The 24,032-nt window shown below is 38.8% G+C and overlaps 1 protein-coding gene across 7 annotated transcripts in view; it reads right to left on the bottom strand.

Moving 5' to 3' along the window:
• GTDC1 (glycosyltransferase like domain containing 1) overlaps positions 1-24,032 on the bottom strand; it is a 364,719-nt gene that overhangs the window by 233,877 nt on the left and 106,810 nt on the right. For 6 of the 7 annotated variants that reach the window (XM_079781763.1, XM_079781767.1, XM_079781762.1 and 3 more), the window contains 2 exons: positions 18,724-18,788; positions 15,656-15,858 (listed from right to left, as the gene is read on the bottom strand). In XM_079781763.1, coding sequence (XP_079637889.1) covers positions 15,656-15,858; positions 18,724-18,788 — 268 coding nt within the window. The remainder of the gene's footprint in view (positions 1-15,655; positions 15,859-18,723; positions 18,789-24,032) is intronic. The other variant, XM_079781765.1, reaches the window with a different exon arrangement.

The raw sequence follows: 24,032 nt of genomic DNA, 5'->3' as shown, positions 1-24,032 counted from the left end.
GCAGTCCAGTGCCCTTTCCCTCAGAGCGACTATGTAAGATGTCTAACAGGTACAAGAGAGGAATGCCCAAACACTGAAGGAATTCACACTGTGTGGGCACATTTCTGTAAGTCAGGATTAGTCAATATCTATGTGCCTAATCTGTGGTTTGCAGTTGTGAACAAATGCCACATGAGTCAGTAATAAGTGAGAGGGCAATTGACACTCCCTGTCTATGAAAAATAGAAGTCATTCTTGGTTAGATGTGCTTGTCTCCTAAAAAAAAAAGTAAAACAGAAATGTAGATGAATGTTGATAACTTCAAACTGAATATTCTAAATTGCAAATATGGAAATACTGATTCATATGGCACTATTTCATTATACTCTATTAGAAGGAAGATTTCAGGTGACTCATACAGATACATTTGGAGAGAAAGGATTTCCCCCTCATCCCTCCCTATATTGTAAAATGTAAAACAAAAACACCAAAGGAACTAGGCTACAACATATTACTTTAGAGATTTCCTATTATATTTCTAAAATCTAAGACGTATCAAGTTTATAACTATGCCCATCAAAAGCCTAGACCCTTAAACAGTAGCAAAAGCATTGATGTTTTGCTATAATATAAAACATATCATAATAGAATGTAAATGTCCTGAATTCTCCAAGTTTTGATAAAGTCAATATTTTAAGGGTTTATCATCAAAAATGATAATATCCAGTAGAAATCCTAGAATATAACAGCCAAGAAACAATGATAATACAAATTCTCTTATTTCTGGGTCCAGAGAGGGCTGAAGGATGCAATAGCAAAAAAGAAAGCCCTGGTCATCAAAACTTTCTTTTTCAATAATTCTAAAAGGCTGGTACTCACCACAACTCCTCTCAGATTTAGCCATCTAATTAGAAACTGCATTTTTAATACTAGTTAATACATGTAAAGCATATGCATGCTGAATACATTAAGGAACAAAAGTTTTCTGGGAGCTTTTTTCCATGGAAAAAAGTAAAGAAAACTCACCACTGTTCAAGTGGATCACTGCCATCTGCCAGCATTTTATCTAAAATAAAACTGATTGAACGAAGACGAGTATTAAGATCATGTTTCCATGCGCCTGAATGTTTTCAGGTAGTTCGATTCTAAAACTGCTACTGTTCCTACTTCTCCTGTGCATGTGAATGTATGTATGTCTTCTTTTTTCTACTCCCAGTTCTATATGCCAAAATCAGACAAAGAAAGTGATTACTTACATAAACTTCGCTTACATCTTAAACGATACTCAAATTTCAGAGCAAACAAGACCTCAATTCTTAACCTTTGCCTCTCTTACTTTCCTATTAAAAAAAAATACTGCAAATAAAATGTGAGTGTCTTAAAATACCTTTGCACACTTGAAAAGATAAGAATACTGCTACTAAAATGATTGCATAGTTCTACTAAGCACTCTTTATGAATACCCGAGTTACAACTACTTTCTATCCACCAACTACAAGAATCAAGGGTCCCTAAACCTTTGTGGTAGTGACACTGAGCTATTGCTGGGTTTCGCGGCAGCAATCCTAATAATATGGTATAGAAAAAAAAATATGTGAGCTCTGGTTTTCTGTTTTAAAAAGTTTTAAAGTCCTTTAAAAATCGGATGTTATAAAATTAAAGGTAATGTTATAAAATTAAAGATAAGAATCACTTCGTCTGAGTGAGAAACTGCAATACAAATACTACAGACAGGCACACAATATGCAAATAGCACATGCCTTTAATAGAACTGGATTTCATTAAAATTGTTTTCACTGTATTCAACCTTATGACAGAGGAAAAAATTACTGGGGCAAAAACTGGTTCACATTCTTAGCCATGTTCATTTTCTGAAAATCTTGGAACTCACCTAAACCTTTTGTACCCAAATAAGTATCTGTATCAATATTGGACACACAGAGAAACTATGGGCTAAAAATCACCTACATTTTAGATCTCCTCCTGTAGTGAAAGCCAGGTCACCGACGAGGGGATTTCCCTAGAACTACACTAGGACACATATGACTGCTGTAGTACTGCTGATTTAAGCAAACACTGTCCAAATAATAGTGGGGGGGAAGAGATGGAACTGAATCCATGAGAAGAAACAGTCCCTAAAGCCACTGTCCTACTCACCTTTTTATCATTTGCGTCTGGCAAAGAGTATGTGCTCTTCAAATGTAAGCATTAGTAGTGCAGGCCACTGAGGAAAAGGCTGGCTTTTCTGAACTGGATACTATGCAGAGTGGCAACCCCAAGCTTTATATTTTCACTTTGGGATATAACATAATATAATAACTCTACAGATATACTTAATACCTGACTATTTTTTAGGGGGTGGGGGGATAAGTTTCAGAAGTTAATACTAGGTAACAATTCATTTATCAATTGTGTGTGTACACATCAAACACACATACACACACAGAGAGAGTATATGTATATCCAAAATATATTATAAAATCTATTTAAATAGAGAAAAGAGACAGTGTTACATTAAATTTTTAAAGAAAAGAACATGGAGTATTTAAAATGCTGCCAAAGTAAAACCACTGATCCGATTTAATGGGTAAATCTGAATGACTTGCAATATCATAGCTATTTTTAAAATAATTGTAACTACTAATAAAGTTTAACTGTGATCGCTATGATTTTGACTAAATTATTTGTATCCCAAAATCTTTTCTCATAGACAAAACAAAGGTAAATTTCAGTTCAGCACCTAGACAAATTCTATAACTCGCGAAAAAAACGCAAACAACACAAATTTCATTCATAGTGCTAGCTCCTTTACTACTTTCCACTCCTACTGTCGTGGCTCCCATTCAGAGTCTCACTATTTCTCCATCAGGTGTTTAGAATCCAATGAGCATCTCTGCCCTCACCCATGTCTCCAGCCCACATTGCTGTAATAATCACCCTAATCACCATTTCCTTACCTCCCCTCTCATGTTTCACTACAGTACTCACTGGGTTCTTGTTTGTTGGTTTTCGCCTGTAAAACATTGCTTCCCCTCCTTAAAATAACAGCTGTGTCATTTTCTCTTTGCTCTCTTGCCTTCAGTGCTCATAGTTTGGATGGGACTAACCCCACTTCCTGATGCCAAATTAGATGTAGGCTGAACAATCATGATATTAGATGCCTTTGCCACAGCAACACCTTCAAAGAGCACATGATTTAAAAAAACAAACAAAGGTCTTTTCAATTCTGGGACTTTTGCTAGAACTGCCAAGAGAAAGGTCCTCTCTTTCAGAATGGGTAACTAAGCTGGTGGGATAGACACTTAGCTCTGGGAGAGACCCACTTGGAGAGAGCCTGCTCCAGAATGCAGCTAAACCAGAGGAAAGCTGCAGCAAGAAGTCAAGGGGCCTAATGATGTCACTGAGCCACCGGAGTCAGCTCTGCCTGGAGTCAACCACCCTGGGACTTTCAGTCATATGGCCCGATACATTTCCCTCTATGTTTAAGTGATTTTGAGTTGGATTTCTACCTTGTGCTATTAATAGGGTCCTGAGTAATAGAGCCTGCAAAAGAAGTCAAAACCTAAGCAAAAGCTCCCCAAATTCTTGACCTTGAATTCAAGCATGTACATGAACTAGGCAATATCTGCCTTATCATCCCAGCCTGATATCCCAGACTCCTCCTACCTCAGAATGTGTTCATGCTAAACCAAGATTTTCGAGATTTCCAAACATTTGCCAATACTTCTAGTATTACTGCCTTTGATCACAACACTTCCTTCTCCTACAGCACTCTTCCATTTTCTCTGAAACCATCAAAATCTCCAGCATCCTCTCAGGTCTACCCCAGAATTTCCTGAATGAACATTAAACTCTCTCCTCTGTACTTCTTCAGTGTTTGCTGCCCACTCTGCATCACTGACTATTCTGTGTGAGATCTATAGTAACAGCTTCAGTATTAGTGTACATGCCCCATGTCCAATGCCCTATAGAGACAGACAGCTAACATAAAGGTCAAACACCTTCTCTTTTTTTTTTCTTTTTTTTTTAATATTTTATTTCTTTATTGATTAAGGTATCACATATTTGTCCTCATCCCCCCATTCCCATCCCACACCCCTCTCCACACATGCCCCCACACCCCTGTTGCCCTTAACCGCTGGTTAGGCTCATATGCTTGCACACAAGTCCTTTGGTTAATCTCTCCCCTTTACCCCCACCTTCCCCTACCCTCCCTCTGAGGCCCGACAGTCTGATCCATGCCTCCTTGTTTCTGGGTCTGTTCTTGTTCATCACCTTCTCTTTGAAGGCAAATAACCATGAAATGCTGAGGCTGAAACAAGACATCAAACAATAAGTCATATCAGAGCAACTTAAAAGATAGAAGCCCTACTAGAAAAAAATATTATTCTCCAAAATCTGTACCTCTAAAATTAAAAGTTAAATATGCAAGGAGATACACATATAAGACAAGGAAATAATGCCTGTGTCAAATGAAGCAGTGGTTGATAAAGTTGAATAAGAGAACAAATTTGCCTTTTATGTTAGAATTCCTTTAATCTTCATCCTAATTCCTTATTCACAACATCATAGAGCTCAATAGATGAAATCAACACCTTCAGTAACAGATGAAAAAAATAAGACTTTAAGGTTAAAAAGTGACTTTCCCAAGACCAAACAATTAATTTATGGCAGAGCTAGGATTAGAATCCAAGACTGCTGATTCTCCTGTTGTTTCTTTCAAACACGAATGATTTATATTCTTGTAAGAAACTCTTTTATGTATATGTACATTTAAATATGTGTCACTAAAGATCATTTGAAGCCCTATCTGGTTTGGCTCAGTGGAGAGAGTGGCTGAAGGGTCCCAAGTTAGACTAGGTCAAGGGCATGTACCTTGGTTGCAAGTTCTCTGGCCCTGGTCAGGGTGTATGCAGGAGGCAACCAATCAATGTGTCTCTATCACATCCATGTTTCTCTCTGTCTCTCCCTCTCCCTTCCACTCTCTCTAAAAATCAATGGAAAAATATCCCCTGGTGAGAATTAAAATAACAAAACAAACAAAAAAAAGCCCTACATGGGCCAGTTAAGTAGCATAAATGTGAGTAGCAGATTGTATAAAACAATGGCAACTAGTTGTGTTGGTGACCAAAACAAATAATGTCTATCTGTCTAAAAGCATTAAAAATAAAAAATGCTTAAGTAACTGCAGAGTCCAAACAAAATATCTCTTTAAGCCAAATTCTAATTTCTCAGTTATCCTATAGCTTCTGCACCATATATTAAAAGGCCACAGCTCGTGGTGGCCACTGCTAAAACTAAAAACATTTAAAATATAATCATGTGAAATTTTACAAATTATCACAGGTATATTCTAGGTTCCATAGTTTCCTGAACTAGGATTTTTTTTCCCTAGAAACACTTTTATACAGGGAAAATTCCAGAAAATTGTATTTTCTTTTATCAAAATTTACATTAAGAAGGGATGACTGATTCCACAGTATGATTAATATAACCCACAAAAATAAGTGAGTAAATGTATCTGGAATTCTTTAGTTTAATCCCATAAACCTGAGTAACACAGGCATTTAAATGTTTCTAAGCAGTTTCTATGTGTAAGAGATAATATTTCTACACGGGATATTAGTAGTGCCCATGCAGAAAAAGTAAGAAAATTAGCAAAGCCAATTGCAACCATATTTTGTGTGCACTTTCAAACCCACAGATATGAAGTCATTCATTCAATCATCCTCAGCACTACTATCTGCGAGGCAGCACACTAGGCTAGGTACTGGGGCTAAAAATGGTAAACAAGACAATTGTGGCCCTTGCCATCATGGAACTTAGAGTATAATACAAAGGAAAATAAATCAAACAAACACAATAATTGCAAATTATATATAATGTTATTACAGAAGGGAAAGAAAGGATACTGAAATAGAGGACTTGTTTTAGATGGGGTGGTCAGGGGGTATCTCTCTGAGAAGGTAGAAGTTTAGCTGAGACTTAAAGAATGGGAAGGAATAAGCAAAGGTGTGTGTGGGGGGGGGGGTGCGGGCAGTGAGTTAGTATTGCAGCTGAGGGACCAGCAAGTAGCAACAGGACGGGGGCAGGAAAGAGCTTGACATTTCACAGTGAACAAGGCGAATGCCACTACGGCAGCATATTAATGAGATGACTGGAGTGGGAGATGAGGCTGCAAAGGTAGGCAGGGTCCAGCAAACCCTGTGTATGATCTGGATGTTTACAGATGCAATGGGATGGTTTCCAATCAGGGACTATTTAATCAAGGCTGTGAGTATTAGCAAATGGATATAGGCAGGAAGCTTTCTTTCAATCAACAAAAAAGTTTACTAAACACTAACTATGTGCTAGTGCTGTATGTCCAAGTTTGCCGAGTTTGGCCTCCCATCACCAGTGCTAGCACAGGCACTGGCTCTTAACATAAAAGCTCTTAATAACTGCTGATGAAGAAAACAACAAGAAACGGCTTAGAAAAGGGCCAAAAGATAACTACTCTGGGGGCACATTAGGCCAAACCATCTCACCTCCCAGCCCTCTCTCTACTACTATTCAATCACCAAGAATTTCTCCCCCAAAAAAGGGCTGTTAAATGTTTATTATCAGCAAGAGATGGTGAACAAAGAGAAATATAGGAAAAACTTCAGAAAGACAGAAGGAGGAAGGGGACATGAATGCTCTTCGGTGAGTGCTATGCCTGATCCACCCTGCCTCCCGCCCGCAGTTATCTCTGTGGGCTGGCTGGTCAGGAGACCAGCAGGCCCATCATGTGAATAAACCACAGAGGGGTATAAAGAAAGGAAAGATGGACAGAACTGGTCATTTAATGGGTAGGACAATGTGTCAAAAGGCAGCTAGTAGACCAAATCTGACCCTCAGGGAATAGGCAAGCAAGAAGACTTCTCTGAGAGGGGGTCTTAAGACAAGGAGAGGGTAACTGACTATCTGCACCAAAGGCCCTGAAGACATTAAGCCTGACACTAATACCTGTGCACACCTTACAGTTCCAAAACCAAATATATTATCATTGGCTAAGACCTTAATAAAAGAAGAATTTTTTTTCTCAAATAAACGAAGAAGTAAATGTTGGGAATGGAAGTACAATAAAAATACCCTTTATTTCCTAAATGTTTCCTCTAGCTATGAGACAAACCATGATGTAGATACTCGATACCTAACAACAACTAGATTAGAAGCGTTCTACAATCAGACTCATAGCTTTGATTATTATGTCAAAAATAAGTATATTACTTCTAAAAGCAAAATTTTGAAGGTCCTTACTCTACAGCCAGAGCTCTTTTATACATAATACATTTTGTGTCCATTTGGGGGTTTTATACCTTTTCCATTGCATTCATTAAAAATAACGATCCTCTCTCCTCGGTGAAAGTGTAATAAACATCCAGTTTGTCTTTTAAAATATAGATGGCAAATTTCAAAAGGTAAATATATGGGAAATTTACCCTCAGGGTATTTGAGGTACAGAATCTCTTAGAAATAATGTCTTGTGCTCAGCCTGTGTGGCTCAGTGGCTGAGCGTCGACCTATGAACCAGGAGGTCACAGTTCAATTCCAGGTCAGGGCACATGCCTGGGTTTTGCAGGCTCGATCCCCAGTGGGGGGTGTGCAGGAAGTAGCCAATTGATGATTCTCTCTCATCATTGATGTTTTTCTCTCTCTCTCTTCCTCTCCCTTCCTCTCTGAAATCAATAAAAAATATATACTTTTTTAAAAAAAAGAAATAATGTCTTATATCCATATGAACCATTACTTGGGAATCTTAAATGTGATATTTTATTTTTATTATTTTTTTGTTAATTTTCACCCACGTATATTTTTCCATTGATTTTTAGAGAGAGTGGAAGGGAGGAGAGAGACAGAGAGATCAGAGATCAATTGCTTGCCTTCTGCCTGCCCCCACAGGGGCTGGGGATCGAACCTGCAACCCAGGTACATGCCCTTGACTGGGAATCATGCCAGAAATCTTCAATCCAAGGGCCTATGCTCTAACCACTGAGGAACACCAGTTAGGGCATATTTTATTTTTTAGTATGCTAGAAGGGATATTAAAAACATGCACATGAGCCCAGCCAGCATGGCTCAGTGGTTGAGCATCAACCTAAGAACCAAGAGGTCATGGTTTGATTCCCCAATCGAGGCATTTGCCTGGGTTGTGGGCTCAATCCCCAGTATGGGGCATGCAGGAGGCAGCCGATCAATGATTCTCTCTCATCATTGATGTTTCTATCTCTCTCTCCCTTTCCCTTCCTCTCTGAAATCAATAAACAATATTTAAAAAATAAAAGATAAAAAAATAAAAACATGCACTTGAAGTTGCACTGCCATGCTTAATTCCTTGGATGCAGTGGGTTCACAGTGTTTGCTACTAACTATTCACACACCTTTGAAATAGCAACTTGTGAAAATAAACTATGAACTTCATAACAAGAAAACCTTTATTTCCCTGCTACAAGAATATTTAGCTTCTTCAGAACACTGACAGAGAAACACAATGTGGAAAAGATAAAGTCTGAAAACGAGGCTTTAGGAAGCATAGTGACAGTGTTAGTTTCCAGTTCTGCAATGAAGAGTTTGTTAGGGTAATCTGAAGGATAGTCATTCAGTCATTCCTATGTGTATGTGAGAGAGAAAAGAGTGAGAGAGAGGAAAGAGAGACAGAGAGAGACACAGAGACAGATACAGGCTGAATGATTGTTATTGGTTTGCACTGTTATTCTACTTCTGTAGTGTTGTGGTCAGCTACATTTTCAAAATAAAGTCCACATGGCTAAACTGAACAATATAGTCAATCAGAGAGGACTGCACTGAGATGAAACATTGTGGACAAAGCCCTAAGCCCTGCACAAATACTGGGAGGCTGCTGTGTGTGCCGCCTGGACAGGAGAGCAGATTGGTAGAAAAACAAAGCAAATGAGATTCCCACAATTCAGCAGTGTAGGATAGGGACACTGGCGGGCTGGCTGGGCAACAGCCATGGGGAATCTCTCAGACAATTTCATAAATGGAGCAGTCACATGTTGGTGAGACTCTGGGATGCTAGACTGCACCTCCTGAAAAATTTATACATGTCAGAACATCATCCAAACCCCAAGAAGTATACACAACTGGTAATGATATAAGAGAAGTGAGCTGGGCAGTACTGGAATGCGGCCTCTAGCCAAGTTCATAAACATAGAGAACTGCACAGCATACCAGTTTGAGGATAATTTGGGGGCAGGTATTGAGCACCCTAAACAGAGAATGTTATTGGTGCATCTATGAATCTACCCAATGGTTTTTTAAAGACATCATATGTAGTATTTTATTTGGATCTTAAGGAAAAACCTCAAAAGAAGAAAATTCAAATAACTTGTGACTTCCATGGTGGAAAATCAGAGAAATGTGCTGAGGGAAAAGGAGAAAATAAAAGATTCACAAACCTAGAAAAGCTCCTGGTTCCCAGATTCCAGCCTCCAACAGATTCAATAACTATAATACTTCCCAGGACTCTGAAAAGCACCACACCCGCTTCTAATAGTAAAATCTAGTAATATACTTTAATCAGGAGTACTTAAGTCCTCTCTATTCTTCTCCTTTCCTCTCTATAAAATCAATAAAAATATATATTTTTTTAAAAAGAGTACTTAGGTCTAATTTACTTAATTTGTTTACTTTGCTTCAGCGTGGGCTTAAAAAGAGCAAATAGTGTATGAACTTAAAAAGAATGAACAACCCACAGCCAACATCATACACAAAGGGCAAAAACTAAAAGCATTTCCCTTAATACAAGCATGTCAAACCCACAGCCAGCGGGCCGCATGCCTTGTTTAAAAAGGTTTAAAAAACGAGGCATGCGGCCCGCCAGCTGCAGGTTTGATATGCTGGCCTTAAGATCCAGAACAAGACAGGGATATCTGCTTTCACCCCTTATTCAACATAGTACTAGAAGTCCTGGCCACAGTGATCAGACAAGAAGAAATAAAAGGCATCCAAATTGCTGTAGAGATGTAAAATGATTGCCCTGGTTAAGCCTAACAACACTGCACTTACCTACAATTTCTTAAGTCATCATTTACTTTTTTAAAACAAATTTTTAGTGATTTCAGAGAGGAAGGGATAGGGAGAGAGAGGTAGAAACATCAATGATGAGAGAGAATCATTGATTGGCTGCCCCTTGCCTGCCCCACACTGGGGATGCAGCCCACAACCCGGGCATGTGCCCTGACCAGGAACCGAACTGTGACCTCCTAGTTCACAGGTCAATGCTCAACCACTGAGCCACGCCGGCCAGACTACTTTTCTTTTATTGATTTCAGAGAGGAAGGGAGAAAGAGAGAGAGACAGAGACACCAATGATGAGAGAGACACAGCACCGGTGCGGACCAGCCTCTGGCTTTCAGTGGAGCATTTTCAGCTCATGCAGTCACATCTTTCATGGCTCCAGTTCCGTTCTGGTTTTCTATTTCACTTTTGGAGTGAGATTTTGTAAGTAATGTTTTTCTAAGAAATTATCCATTTTATATAAGTTTTCAAATGTATCAACATAGAGCTACTAAGAGCATTTCCTCCTTTTTATTGATCTGTGTCATATCTGGAGCTATAGTTTATTCACTCTAAAAATTAATTGTGCGTTTTAGAAAAAAATCAATCGTGCCTGTGGTTTACCTATTTTATTATTTCAAAATAACTGCTTTGAGTTTGTTCATCTCGATTATATAGGTTGTTTCAATTTCACTAATTTTTACTCTTATAGTTTCCATCCCAGCACTACTCCTAGATTCAAATCAGAGGGGACCTGCCCATCACAATCAAAAAAGTAAAAATAGTTATTAACAATGATGTGGCTGTGACTGTCACTTTAGATGCAACCCACTCTGTGATACACAATATGTTCATTATGATTCAGTTCTATTTTTTAGTATCCATTATGATTTCTTCTGTGACCCATGAGTTATTTAGAATTATGTTTTTGCATTTCCTGACTTCCAGGCTTTTTTAGGAATCTTTGTTAATGAGTTCTCTCCTGCACACACTTCAGAATGATTTCATCTGAGGCGCAGAATCATTTGTGGCGGGCTGCTCACAGCCTGATGCCGATGCTGGCAGTAGGAGGCTGGCAAGGGCACAGGGGAAGGAAGGGGGCGGGGAAAGGGGGGGTGCTGGTAGTTTCTGCTACACTGATCCTCAGGCAACTACTTTTATTCATGTCCAAGGTAGCCTTCCATTGTTTCATTCTTATAACCTCCTTTCTTTGTACCAAAGATAGCACCGAATAACACTCGTTGGCACCTTAGTCTTGTCCCTTAGTATATCTTGGAGAAGTTCCCATGAAAGTACGCTGAAAGCTGCACAATATTCCATTTCAAGAATGTGCCGTAACTTAGTTAACCAGTTCCTTTTATGAAAATGAGGCAACCACAGCTTCAAAGCCAGTTTACAATCTAATTTCCAGATCCCCCTTCAGGTCCCCTCTGACTTAGCTCAGCCATGGACTTAAAAGAAAATCTGTTGCATTTCAAAAGCACGTCTAGATGTTTGAGAACGCAGCGTTTTCAGGTGACAAGAGCTGTCCTACTCAGGACGGACGTCTAATCCAGGTGCTTCCCAGCTTCTCAGCTGCTTTGCAGCCCCGGCATCCTGTCCTCATCTTATAACCTCATGGTTGCAGGCCTCACAACCACACTCCAATGTGGGAAAGGATAGGTGGCTTTGTTGGAAGAATACCCAAAAGCCATACACTTAAATCTAATTTGCCAAAACCTAGTGACTGACTAGCCCTAGCTGCAAGGAGAGCTGGGAAATTTGGCAGAAAACAGAGTCATCATGACAGACATAGGTCAGTCATGCTTCCCTCCCGGGAGCTGGGTACATAACTGTAGGCATCAGAGAGTGAAGAAATTTTAAGTAACAGTGATTCTGTCAGTTCCGTAAAGGCACTGAGAAAAAAAAAAAATGAATACAATGTCTTTGATGCCTAGTCTAGGTATCCTATATAATAAAAGGCTAATATGCAAATTGTCCCCTCGGGAATTTGACCGACCAGGAGTTTGACTGCTCGCTGTGACGTGCGCTGACCACCAGGGGGCAGAACAAAATGAAGGAAGGCCCCGGCCAGCAGCCGGAAGGTCCGATCGGCCCTGATCGCTGGCCAGGCCCAGGGATCCTACCCGTGCACGAATTTTGTGCACCGGGCCTCTAGTATTTTAATAAAATAGAAAGGTTTGACCCTAGAACAAACGACTTACACATTTCAGAATACAAAATTAAGGCATATCCCCAAAAACATCCTTCTGCATTTTGCAAAGTTTCCAGAGGGCAAGGCTTTAGTATAACCTACAAGTAAGAATAATTACCCACTACTTCTGAGAAAAATAACTTCCGGAGCTTTTATAATCTATAATAACATTATACAGCCCCAAATGTGGAGCAAGATGCATCCTTTCAGCTGTCAAGATAACGTAGAACCAAACTGATGAATTATGCTGAAGCATTTATCCTTTTAGTAATAACACTAGTAGCCCTGCGCAGGAATCCGTGCACCAGTAGCTCTCTGCCGCCCTCCTGTAGCTCTCTACCTGCTGCCCCACCCTCCTGTAGCTCCCCCTCCCATAGCTTGCTGCCTTGCCCCCTCCTGTAGCTCTCTGCCTCCCGCTTGTAGTTCGCTGCCCCACCCTCCTGCAGGTCGTTACGTGGTCAGTCGTTAACAAGTAATTAGCATAATCCTCTCTTTTTATATAGGATATTTTCCACATAACAAGCTTCTAACAGTGACTACATGTACAGAAGTTAGAAAATAACATGTGTACTTGCACTCAAGGCCTTCCTCATCAGACACATTCCTACTTGTTCACAGTGATCTTGCATAGTAGACAATATTAGTGCTTATTCATTTTTTTCTTTATGAATTTTGATGATTTCATTTCCCAAATGTACAAAGAGTAAGTAACTGGAAAACAAAAACCTTTCATACCTTTAAAAGTCTCTGCAGAGATCAGATCGACTGGGGTAATAAAAGATTACTCTAGCCCTGGCTGGTTTGGTTCAGTAGATAGAACGTCAGCCTGTGGACTGAAGGGTCCCGGGTTCGATTCTGGCCAAGGGCACATGCCCAGGTTGCAAGCTCGGTCCCCAGTGGGAGGCTTGCAGGAGGCAGCCGGTCAATGATTCTCTCTCATCATTGATGTTTCTGTCTCTCTCTCCCTCTCCCTTCCTCTCTGAAATCAATAAAATATATATATATATTTAAAAGAAAAAAGATTACTCTAGCACCTCAATGTAGGATTGAGTGAACATATTTTTTTAACTTAGTATAAGTTTTCAAGCTGCTGCTATCTGTCCAAAAGTATTTGAAAGAGCTATTTGCTAAAGAGTTACATGTTATCATTGGTCAAATATTACGGTAAGTTAAACTTGTGAGCTCTATCTCTTAGTGAAGTCTGATTAGATGAACAGTTAACTGCATGGCTTATATGACTGAGCCTGAGAGATCACAGATACCACGGTGAGGACCTGGAGGTTCTGGCGACATCACGATCTCTCAGAAATCTACTTCCCAAGTAAGACCGCTTCAAACAGCAGTGTGACGTTTACCCTCAAATGCTTCAGGCCTAAGAGGGAGCGGGCAGAGAAGTGTTGGTTTGCCTGCCATCTACATACATGTATCTGTAATACAATCCTCCCATTCTGAAAAAGTGCACAATCAAAATGAAATCTGATAGCAAATACAGCATTGGTTCATTTCAATGTTCAAGTCACTGTAGAAATTTTTCATTCTGTCAAGATGTAATGTTAAATGAAAACGTGCCACCATAAAGTCAGCCAGATTACTTGACCTCAAGTACTACAAGCACAACCAGTGCAGCGAAAACAATTAAATGAGATGGGAAAGCAACTATAAACAGTCAGATTTTAACACAGCAATAGTCTTATCATTACCTTTAAAATTTTTATACTGATACACTCATTGATATGTCTCATACTATTAGTGAATCAACAATATTCACTTAGTCATATGAGAATACAAAACATTAAATTATGTAAGGAAAAATACAGTTTAGATTAGAAAAATACAAAATTCTCAATATGCCACCAAACCACGTTTTACCTTTAAAATCCCAAGCAACGTGACTGGAGTGCTCACTACTATTCCATCTGCAACCTCAATTCTCAGAGATGAGGCACGGTTTTCATTCACCAAAAGGGTTATTCTCTGAACTCCTCAAATCACTACTAAGAACAGCAACCTACATTTAAATTCCAGGCTCCTGTCTCCCCGTGACTGCTCCACCTCACGCGCAGCAGATGGGTACGGCTACACGGGCCACGGTGGGCACTGCAGCCAGCATCGTGCCCTTTCTCTAACAACCTGTCTGCTGACCCCATTCATTATCAGCCTGGCACTTCCACTCCTGCTAAACCCATGCCGTCCTGCCCAGGGTGGCAGGAACCTCAGATACGTAACCCACAGCAGGATAATCTTCACTACTTAACAATCAAGAGATAGTCGGCAGTGCATGCAAACAGAATAAAGAGGTAGAAACGTTCAAGGGGATTCCATTCTACTTATTCCTCCTACCACTATAATCAGTATTTCTCATCCATCTTTTCAATGTGTCCCATAAGACTTTCTTTTATTTTAAATGTATTTATTTTTTCCATCACCATTTATCCCCTCTATACCATCTTCCACCTCTACCTCCCTTTCCCCTACTACAATCACCACATTGTTGTCCATGTCCATGAGTTCTCTCTCTTTTTCCTTTTTGCTCAATCCCTCCACTCCCCAGCACACCGCCACCACCACCACCAGAGCTGTCTGCCTGCTCTCTATGAGTCTGTCTCTATTTTGCTTGGTAGTTCAGTTTGTTCATTAGATTCCACATATGAGTGAAATCATATGGTACTTGTCTTTCTCTGACTGGCTTATTTCACTCAGCATAATGTTCTCTAGGTCCATCCATGCTGTGGCAAGGGTCAAGTTTCTTCCTTTTTATGGCAGAGTAGCATTCCATTGTGTAAATGTACCACAGCATTTTTATCTACCCTTAAGACCCTCTAATAGATGCCCCTAGTTCCCACAAAGCAGAATCCATTAGTGAGGTCTGTGTCCCCAGATCCACTCAGCCTTCAAGATTAAGCAAAGGCTCCCAACTATAAAAAGCCACCTCCAGTTTGTCACAGTTAACACCAACTTCTCCATTTTCCATACTTTCACTTCATGCACATGTCTATCTCTATGTCAATAGACCTTCAAGCCTGTAAGGGCACAGACTTTGGTCAGATCCATCTGTGAAACCTTAGCTCCTAGCACAGAGCAGACACAATAAACTAAACTAAAACAGCATACTTACTAAAACAGGCATTGGAGGTTATGGAGTCAAAAAAAATAAAACAGAGCCCAAGACCAGCTCTCTCAGGCCAAAAAGTGTCACCCCTACCCACATTCGTGCATGTGAGACAATCACCAGACAAATAAGAAGAGGAGGGTAGGTTCTAAAGGGGGGCACCTTCCCATGGCCCTGAGAGTGCAAAGGGCTGCCCTGCTCTCTGCTGCCTGTCCTGTTGTCAGACTAACCAGTTCCAGCTGGACAACGTCTCACGGACTCCAATAGAGAAGCACCATCCTTACACAGGGACATTTAAAAAAGGCTGGAGAGGCAGCCTGCAGGCTCATTACCTGTAACGCTCACTGACGGGGATATTCTGGGAGAAGTACAAAGCCGACGTCCGCGCTCTCCAATGCCACTTCTTTGCAGGAAGAGTGTAAAGGACGCAGTCTTCCAATTCTTCTTGGAGCAGGTCCACCAGCTGTTTATGGGACCCTCCATAGAATGCTTCAATGAGGAGAATACTCATTGGCCCTTCAACCCGCCTCAGATTCTAGATAATAAGCAAAAAATACATCTTTCAAATATATGTGTATGTGTAGAAAGATGTTTTAAATAAAAACAACTTAAGATATTATACCCAGTAAGCAAGTACAAATAATTTACAGATGCATTATTTTATAAAAAATAGCTGTGTCCCACTATTTAACAAAACATGTAACACTTAAGGTTTGTATTTTTGCAATCAATATTATTGCATCATTCATGTTAGTAAGAGGACATGATGTTTTCTTTTTCTGATTTGTTTTCTTCATGCCCTAAGATTACTTCCACAAGGACTCAGTTTTCCTCCTACCCTAGGAAGTATAAGCCCCTCTCTTGCTGTGGCCACTCACTTCCTAGTTGAAACGGCTTTGATCTGACTCAGTAAACTCCAGACTGGCTTGGCCTAGAGTTGTACTGAGTCTTGGACTATCTTCTTCTCCAAGAGCCCTTCATGGGCAAGGCCCTTTCCAGTTCAGATATTCTCTGATTCTGTAATTCTCATATTAATCCATTTTTAAATTCACCAGCTATCACTACCCCCAATGAACCCATATTTATAAGAAAGCACATTCATATTTAAATCTCAATTCTCTAGTGTTACAAATCTTAGGATACAATTTCTTGAGATAGTGGACATACGTTGACTTCCTCACAATTGTATATAGCCCACTCCCAAAGAAAGACCAAAGAAATGCAGTAAAGCTATATGTCAGTGAATCAACAAGGTTTCTACAACCTTTCCTTAAACAACAAATCTGAGGGATAATGTTATCATTATAAACATGGTAAATTTTTCATCACAGAGAACTGGTTAGCAAGAAATTTTTATTTGAACAGTATCACTTTTGTTAATGTGCTAGTGAAATAAAAATATATGTAAGAATATAAAAACTTTTATATACATTTCAACGTATGTGCTATTTCTTATTGGAAATAAGCAAGAAAAATATTGCTTTAAAAAATATACCAGCCTGGCCAGTGTGGCTCAGTGGTTGACCATCCACCTATGAACCAGGAGGTCCCGGTTTGATTCCTGATCAAGGCACATGCCCAGGTTGGGGGCTCACTCCCCACTAGGGGGCATGCAGGAGTCAGCCAATTGATGTTTCTCTCTATATATCCCTCTCCCTTCCTCTTTCTAAAAAAATCAATAAAAACATTTTTTTAAATAAAATAAAAAATATTCCATAGGTTTGAATTTCCCTTTATGACTAAAGAAAACACCACTTATAAAATGGCATATTCCTTTTCTTAATAATGTTGTTCCATGAAATTAGTCTCAACAATGCAGGGATGCTCTTCACTGGTAAAACTGTACTTCACCTTGCTCAGACAAAGCCATGCCCATTAAATTGCATTCCAAAGCAAAAAGTCTCAAATGGTTCTCAAAGAAGTGCCAGAAGTGAATAAAAGCTTATTTCTTGATCTCTGAATCTCCCAATGAGCATTTTGGAGGACAAGTATACAAACATATTATAATTATCTGCAAAATAAGAAACAGTGTTCCTTGGATGGAAAAGGCATAAACCCTGGGGTCAGGGAGATACAAATTTAAAGCTCAGCTCCATCACTTCCTAGCTGTATAACCTTGGACAAGTTACCTAAATTTGTAGGCCTCAGTCACACCTTCTCTAAAATGGGGACAACAGTACTAACCACAGAGGTGTGAAGATAAAATTGTGGCACAGTAGCTTATGATCAGTAATAAGGTATTTTGCTCCTCCCATTATGATTATAAATCACCTTACTTAAGGAGAAAGAATATTTTCAAATCTTCCAGCATTTTAAAATCAGTAATTTTCAATCACGACCTCCTATCCACCAAGGACAGGTTAGAAAGATAGATACACACATGCAACTGGTAAACAGTGGGTGTTACCCATTCCTCATCAGCAGCTTGCATTTCAAATATGATTTTAAAAGCCTCACCGGTTTTGTGGCTAAGAAGGAAGCTCAGAGGCTGAGCTATGCAGAAGCTAGATTTTTTTTCAGGCCAGCTGGAGAGAGACTTCAACTCTAATCACACTGAAGTTTAACAAAATGGTAGCCATTAATCCTTCAAATGATAGAAGCTTCTAGAAAGTAACTAGAGAGAGCAATAAAAGGCAGTTCTGAAAATGATATCAGAGGTTTCAAGAAAGACAGAATAAAAGCAGCTTAACATTAATTGGCTTACTAGATCACATCAAGAAATCTACTATCTTGCTCTATTTCCTCTGACCTAATCATGCTAAGGTGTATATGCACTGTCTAGTCTTAAAAGGTCTCTAAATGATGCTTGTAAAAGTGGCCTGAGATATTTCCTCACATGACAGGATGGGATATAAACCACTCTAAAGAATATTCCACTCATATAACCTCAAACAAAGCAACACTGATATTATCGGGCGGAGGGGGGGGGGAAGCTTTCTGATTCTTCATTACTCTACCCTTTTCCATGATTAATCTAGAGCACGTATTATGCCATATAGTTACAGATGTTTCTTATGGGTCTGAATCATGAGTTATCTGCAAACTGTGGAGGCAGTATGTGTAGGTGCTGCTGTAGATTCAAGACAATCAGTACGCAGAACTGAACACCGAGCATGTGGGAGGTTGAAAAATAGAAAAGGGGAAAAAAAAGATTATAGCTATAGAAGATTTCCACCCCTTTAATAGCTCAGTAAGAAGAGTGAAATGTACAGGTTTGAACTGGCGTTTACTTGAGCATTTTGCTAGTGGCCAATGGGTGTGCCTGCATTTGAGGTATTTTTCTAGGGAGAGTAACTATGTCCTACCATCTCTGAAAACTATACTTAGTGGCTTTGATTCATGGAAATTTGTTCTGCTTGTTTTGTGGAGACAGACATATCCTGGCAGCTCCCCCACTTACTTCTGTTGCAACTTTTGTGGCAGGAAGAAAATGTGTTCTTCCCTGTGGTCTTCTTAAAGCACAACCTGGAAGAAAGATGATACCCATTAGGTACAAGCAAAAGAGGGAAGCTGAGTTTTAAATATAAGATTTAAACCAAATGTCATTACAGCACATTAAAGAACAGTTCAAATACGCTGTGCTTAGTTTTGTTTTAGAAAACGTTGCTTGAGACACATAAACATGAGGTTAAAAAAACACTTTGTTAAAAAGGATTTTTGCTGTTATGCTAGAATTTGTTAAAAGATAAAGGGAGTATGTTATTTGCCCACTGTAGCAATACTCCCAGAAAACTGCATTGGTCATCCTGACACCGCAGATGCTCACAAGCAAGTCAGGTGAACACAGCCAGTTGTGCACATTAGGAAGGGTACCAGAGAGCGAGTTCTCGGGAGCGGCAGGAGCAGGGCCCCAACACTGAAGGTTCTCACTCCCAAACAAGCAGAGGTCCTTCGTGGCAGTGACCACGTGTTTGCCAAAAGATGGTGGGTGAACAGACATGCAGACAAAGGTCTTACATGGGTGCCTGGGTGAATGAATCTATTAAAGCATTTGCACAAGTACAATCACAGATATTAAGCCTCGAAACATCTAAACTGCATCAGTCTATCAGAAGTAGGGTGTGGCTTTTTAAAAGAAAGAAATGGCACACACACACACAACACTTCTTACATTGGAGAAAAAAATACCAATCAGAAAGCCCAAGTCCTTTCCTCATGACACTACAATGATTATATTCTATGACATTAAGAAAAGAGTAAATAGCCAATCCATTATTGCCATTTATATGCTGCTCTCCCTAAAAGAGCATATACAATGTTTTGGGTAAATTTTATCAACTTTTTTTTTTTTGGGGGGGGGGGGGAGTGAGAGCCCAGTTGAAGGGAACAAAGGGGGGGGGGAATGATGGACATCTGTAATAATCTCAATAAAATAATTTTTTAAAAAATTTTTATCAACCTTTCAGTTTCTCTGCTTAAACAAGTAAACTTCAGTTTTTAAAAAAAAACCCTCATTTTTTCAGCATATTTTATTCCTCAGTGAAACCAATGAATGAGACTAATATACCATTAAAGTTTTATGGAAGTTTAATTCATTATTTATACTATGATTTAATGATACCTGGTTAAATGCTAAACATTAAATTGGCAATATAAAATGAGTAAAAATGGTAGTTGTGACATAGACATTTTAAACAACTTCAAATTCTATTTAAGATCACCAGAGGTCAAAATGATCTAATTATCTACTTTTCCAAAAAGTTTGTATTTACAATTAAAAGGGGATGGAAAGGGAGAAATCACAAGAGTATTTCATGGAAACATTTTGACCAAAATAAAAACGTGCCACCAGTCATTTCAGTTAAACATTAATAATGCATTGATTAGATCACTGAGAACAAAAGTAGCCTGAAACCAATGCTGTGAATATTTTTAAATTGTTATTAAAACTTTTTGTCATTGTACCTGCGTTTATTTCCAGCTTGACCCAATTTCTTTATTCCCTGAGCCATGAACATTTTCAAGGTGAACTACATTTTTGTCTACCTACTCTAGCACTTACAACTGCTGTGGTAGTTGAGTATTTTTTTTACACTACAGATAAAGGAAAATCGCAATATGTCACTGATGTATTGAAAAAGATGTGCTAAGTAGAAATACATCATGTGGACTTTCTAAAAGTAATCCTACATCACATTAGAAACCTACAATTAGCCCGCATCCATGATGTCAATTCGGTTACCTATAATATTTAAATAATTTTCCAACCAAATACCAAGTAAAAATTTTAAATCAGAGAAATTGTTGTATTAATACCTTCCACAGACACCTTACTGCGATTAGTTGTAGGAAGGTATAGTTTCAGTGACGATGGTTTTAACGGTTTTAATCCCACACACATGAGAAATTGATTCCACAGGTTAATGTGCATATGGCTTGATACCTTACACTTGCACCAATTACTGAAACTCTATATTCTATTTGCCTATAAGCAATATTTGGAAAAGTAAGCTTGGCAGAGCAAACGCCAGTGAGCTTACACACTAACTGCTTTAAGTTGGGGAAAGTAAAGTTGGGTAGGATTTCCCAATAGGTCATCATTTCCCAATAGGTCACCTGGTATTTCCTGACTGACCCCTTTCCTTCTGCACCTCCACCCACCCACTCCAACACAGCAGCTTCTATTTAAAAAGCAACTAATAACCCAGCAGGATAAAATAGGGCAGAACTGAGAAAAGTTAGTGTTACCTTTCAGCCCACTCACTTACTTTAATGATTCATCAGGGAAACCCCGGTTGTTAAAATATACCTGAAATCTCATTAAATAGTAAAAAATAGGCATGAAAAGATTTCTGCTTTGAAACATGTCACCATTGATTCCCCTAACAGAACCTATGAAGGTGAATATGTAGTAAAAATACATTTTGCTAAAAAACAAAGTTTCCTCAAAGTATTTCACTACATTCATCATCGTTATGGGGGACGGGTGTCTATGAAATGGTTTGGGTTTTTTTTACTTTTAAAAATCAGGCACAGCAAATTCATGCTAACCCCTAAAACCTCAATGTGACCTCTGAAAACTGAAATATAATCTGGCATGAAATGCAGAGTAATAACCTTGCAATCCTAAAACTATAGGCACTGATAATATTCTAGCTACATAATTAGAGAAAGTTTAGCTAATATTAAGGAATGAGTCAAGATTCCTGAACACTAGTTAGAATTGAAGAAAATGCATCACGGAAACTAATTATAGGACATACAACCTAACATTCATCATATCTTGTATACTATATGTACTTAAATAGCAATATTTAAAAAAATCTTGAATTCATAAAGAAAAAGATGTAGCCCTCTAATAATTTATCTCCCCCCCACCCCCCCACACACATAATGCTATGGATATTCTAATTTCTTCAACTGAATTTTGTTTACTGTTGATGTAACTAAAAGAACTGAGGATTTATGCAAGATTTGGTAAGAAGACTTAAAAGCTATATTCTTTGTGAGATAATTTAAAACCATTTTAAAATGTACTTTTCCAACTATATGATTTGCAATGATATTTTAACACATGTTCTTTTCAAATTTACAGTCTGATATACATATATGGCTATTTAAATTTTCCTAACAAATATTTTCATTCTTTCTCAAATTGGAATTTAACTTTCTGCTTAAAAATAAAAATAAAATATATCAGTCACTTCTTCCATGAATTGAATTAATCCAAAGTCTTGGTTATGACTGTCAGCAACAAATGTAAAATCAACAAATAATTTGATATGCCTGAACTATGACATCATTCACTTGTTTTCAAATATGCATAATTTCCACAAATAACTACATGTGTATATATTACAATTTATTACCTTACATTTTTATAAAGTTACATTCCAGGTTATATAGCAAAATTATAATTATGAACATTTTTGTGAGAAGTTTGCTGGTTTAATTTCAGGGACAAGTAAAATGCTAACCTTCTTTCAAGTTTTCATTGCTATTAATTTCATGAAGAACTTAAAACTATAAAAGTAGCAATGAATTAGTTCTACTGAATACTAAAAATATTCTCAATTTGCTGACATTTTAAAACATGGCAGTATAGGTATGAATCAATAGAAAGTTATACACCAGAAAATCATCTCATCACTCAATTGACCTACCCTAATTAGATTACCCTTTTAACTATATCTCCATGCTACCACACAATCTGGTTCCTGTCACACCGTTCTCCAGAAGCCAGCCACAAATAATCTTCCAAAATGCAAATCTGATTATAAAGTGACATGCTCAAACATCTCGAATGTCTCTCCATCAACTAAAGATAAAACCCAAAGCCTACACAGTACAGTTACAACCTTCTTTTTCCGGCCCCTTCCTTCCTTTCTCTACACTACACCCTCACGTCCCCCTCCCACTTCAATTCCTCTTCCCTCACTTCTGCAGACTTGGCACCATAGCAACACCAAGTACTCACACTCATGTAGCTATGTCACACTTTTTTTTAAAATCTATTTTTGTTGATTTCAGAGAGGAAGGGAGAAACATCAATAATGAGAAGGAATCATTGATTGGCTGTCTCCTGCACGCCCCACACTGGGGATCGAGCCCCCAACTGGAGCATGTGCCCTGATCAGGAATCAAACTGTGACTTCCTGGTTCATAGGTTGATGCTCAACCACTGAGCCATGCCCAGCCAGGCTATGTTATACTTCTATGACTTCACACCTTTATCTCTTTTCAATCAGCCTTCTCTTCATGTTCACTTAATGAACTTTTCTTAAAATTTCTGCTCATGAATCATCAATTCTATGAAGCCTTTCCCTGAACTTTTCTTAGCATGACTTCCTTTCTACTTTGTACGGTAGTATTATACTTGCTTCACTCTATTTCCATGTCTTGCTTCCCCAAGGGCCTGCAAAAATCTGGAGAATGGGGACCATGACATTATTTTCCAGGGGCTAGCCCATGATCTGTTTTTGTAGAGCTGAACGGAACATTAGGGAGAAATGGGAAGTTGATTCTGCTTTTAAAGTGGCATTGCTTTCACTTAGCGCAGGTCCGGAGCAATCAGGTGTCAGCCAGCACTACACTTGCTTCTAATGATTTCCCATTGTTCCTGAAGACGAAACTAAATCAAGCCATCAGCATATCTGAATACATTTTATTATATTCTCTTTCAAATAATGATTCTTTTTTTCTTATTGTTCACAGAAATCAGAATTTATTGGAAATAATGTTTTATGTACATGTGTGTTTATCTTAACCTACTAACATAACAGAAGCAACAATGATAAAGCAATTAAGAGACATACTATGAACAATTCAAGTCTAGGCCAAAGCCAGTTTGATGGCCTAGGAGAATATCTGAGATCCGTGAATTCTGAAAATCACCTGCAGTTTTTTAATCTGTTTGATCTACCGTCGACGTAGTTTAATACTAGAAGTGGAAGTAGGATGAGAAGCCAATTCCCTCACCGTCAATCTGGAGGTCCCATTCCACATTTAGTAATTAGGCTGTTATTTAATGGGGAAGACAAAGACAGTTTTAAATACTTTCTGCCAACAATTATTCATTTTATAAAAGTCTGACAAGATGAAAAATGTATTTGCTTTCTTGAAATGGCATTTCTCCAAGGCTCCCACCTTCCTGAAAGGGGCTGCAAATCAGCTCAGTGGGAGAAAACTGAGTGACTCGACACATTGGGATACGGATCCCAAGGAGAGATCAGAGTGCGTCACAGAATCACAGGTGGGGGGAACGCTGCT

This window comes from Cnephaeus nilssonii, assembly GCF_951640355.1.
Source record: "Cnephaeus nilssonii genome assembly, chromosome: 10".
Taxonomy (NCBI): domain Eukaryota; kingdom Metazoa; phylum Chordata; class Mammalia; order Chiroptera; family Vespertilionidae; genus Cnephaeus; species Cnephaeus nilssonii.
This window is presented reverse-complemented; position numbering and strand designations above follow the sequence as displayed.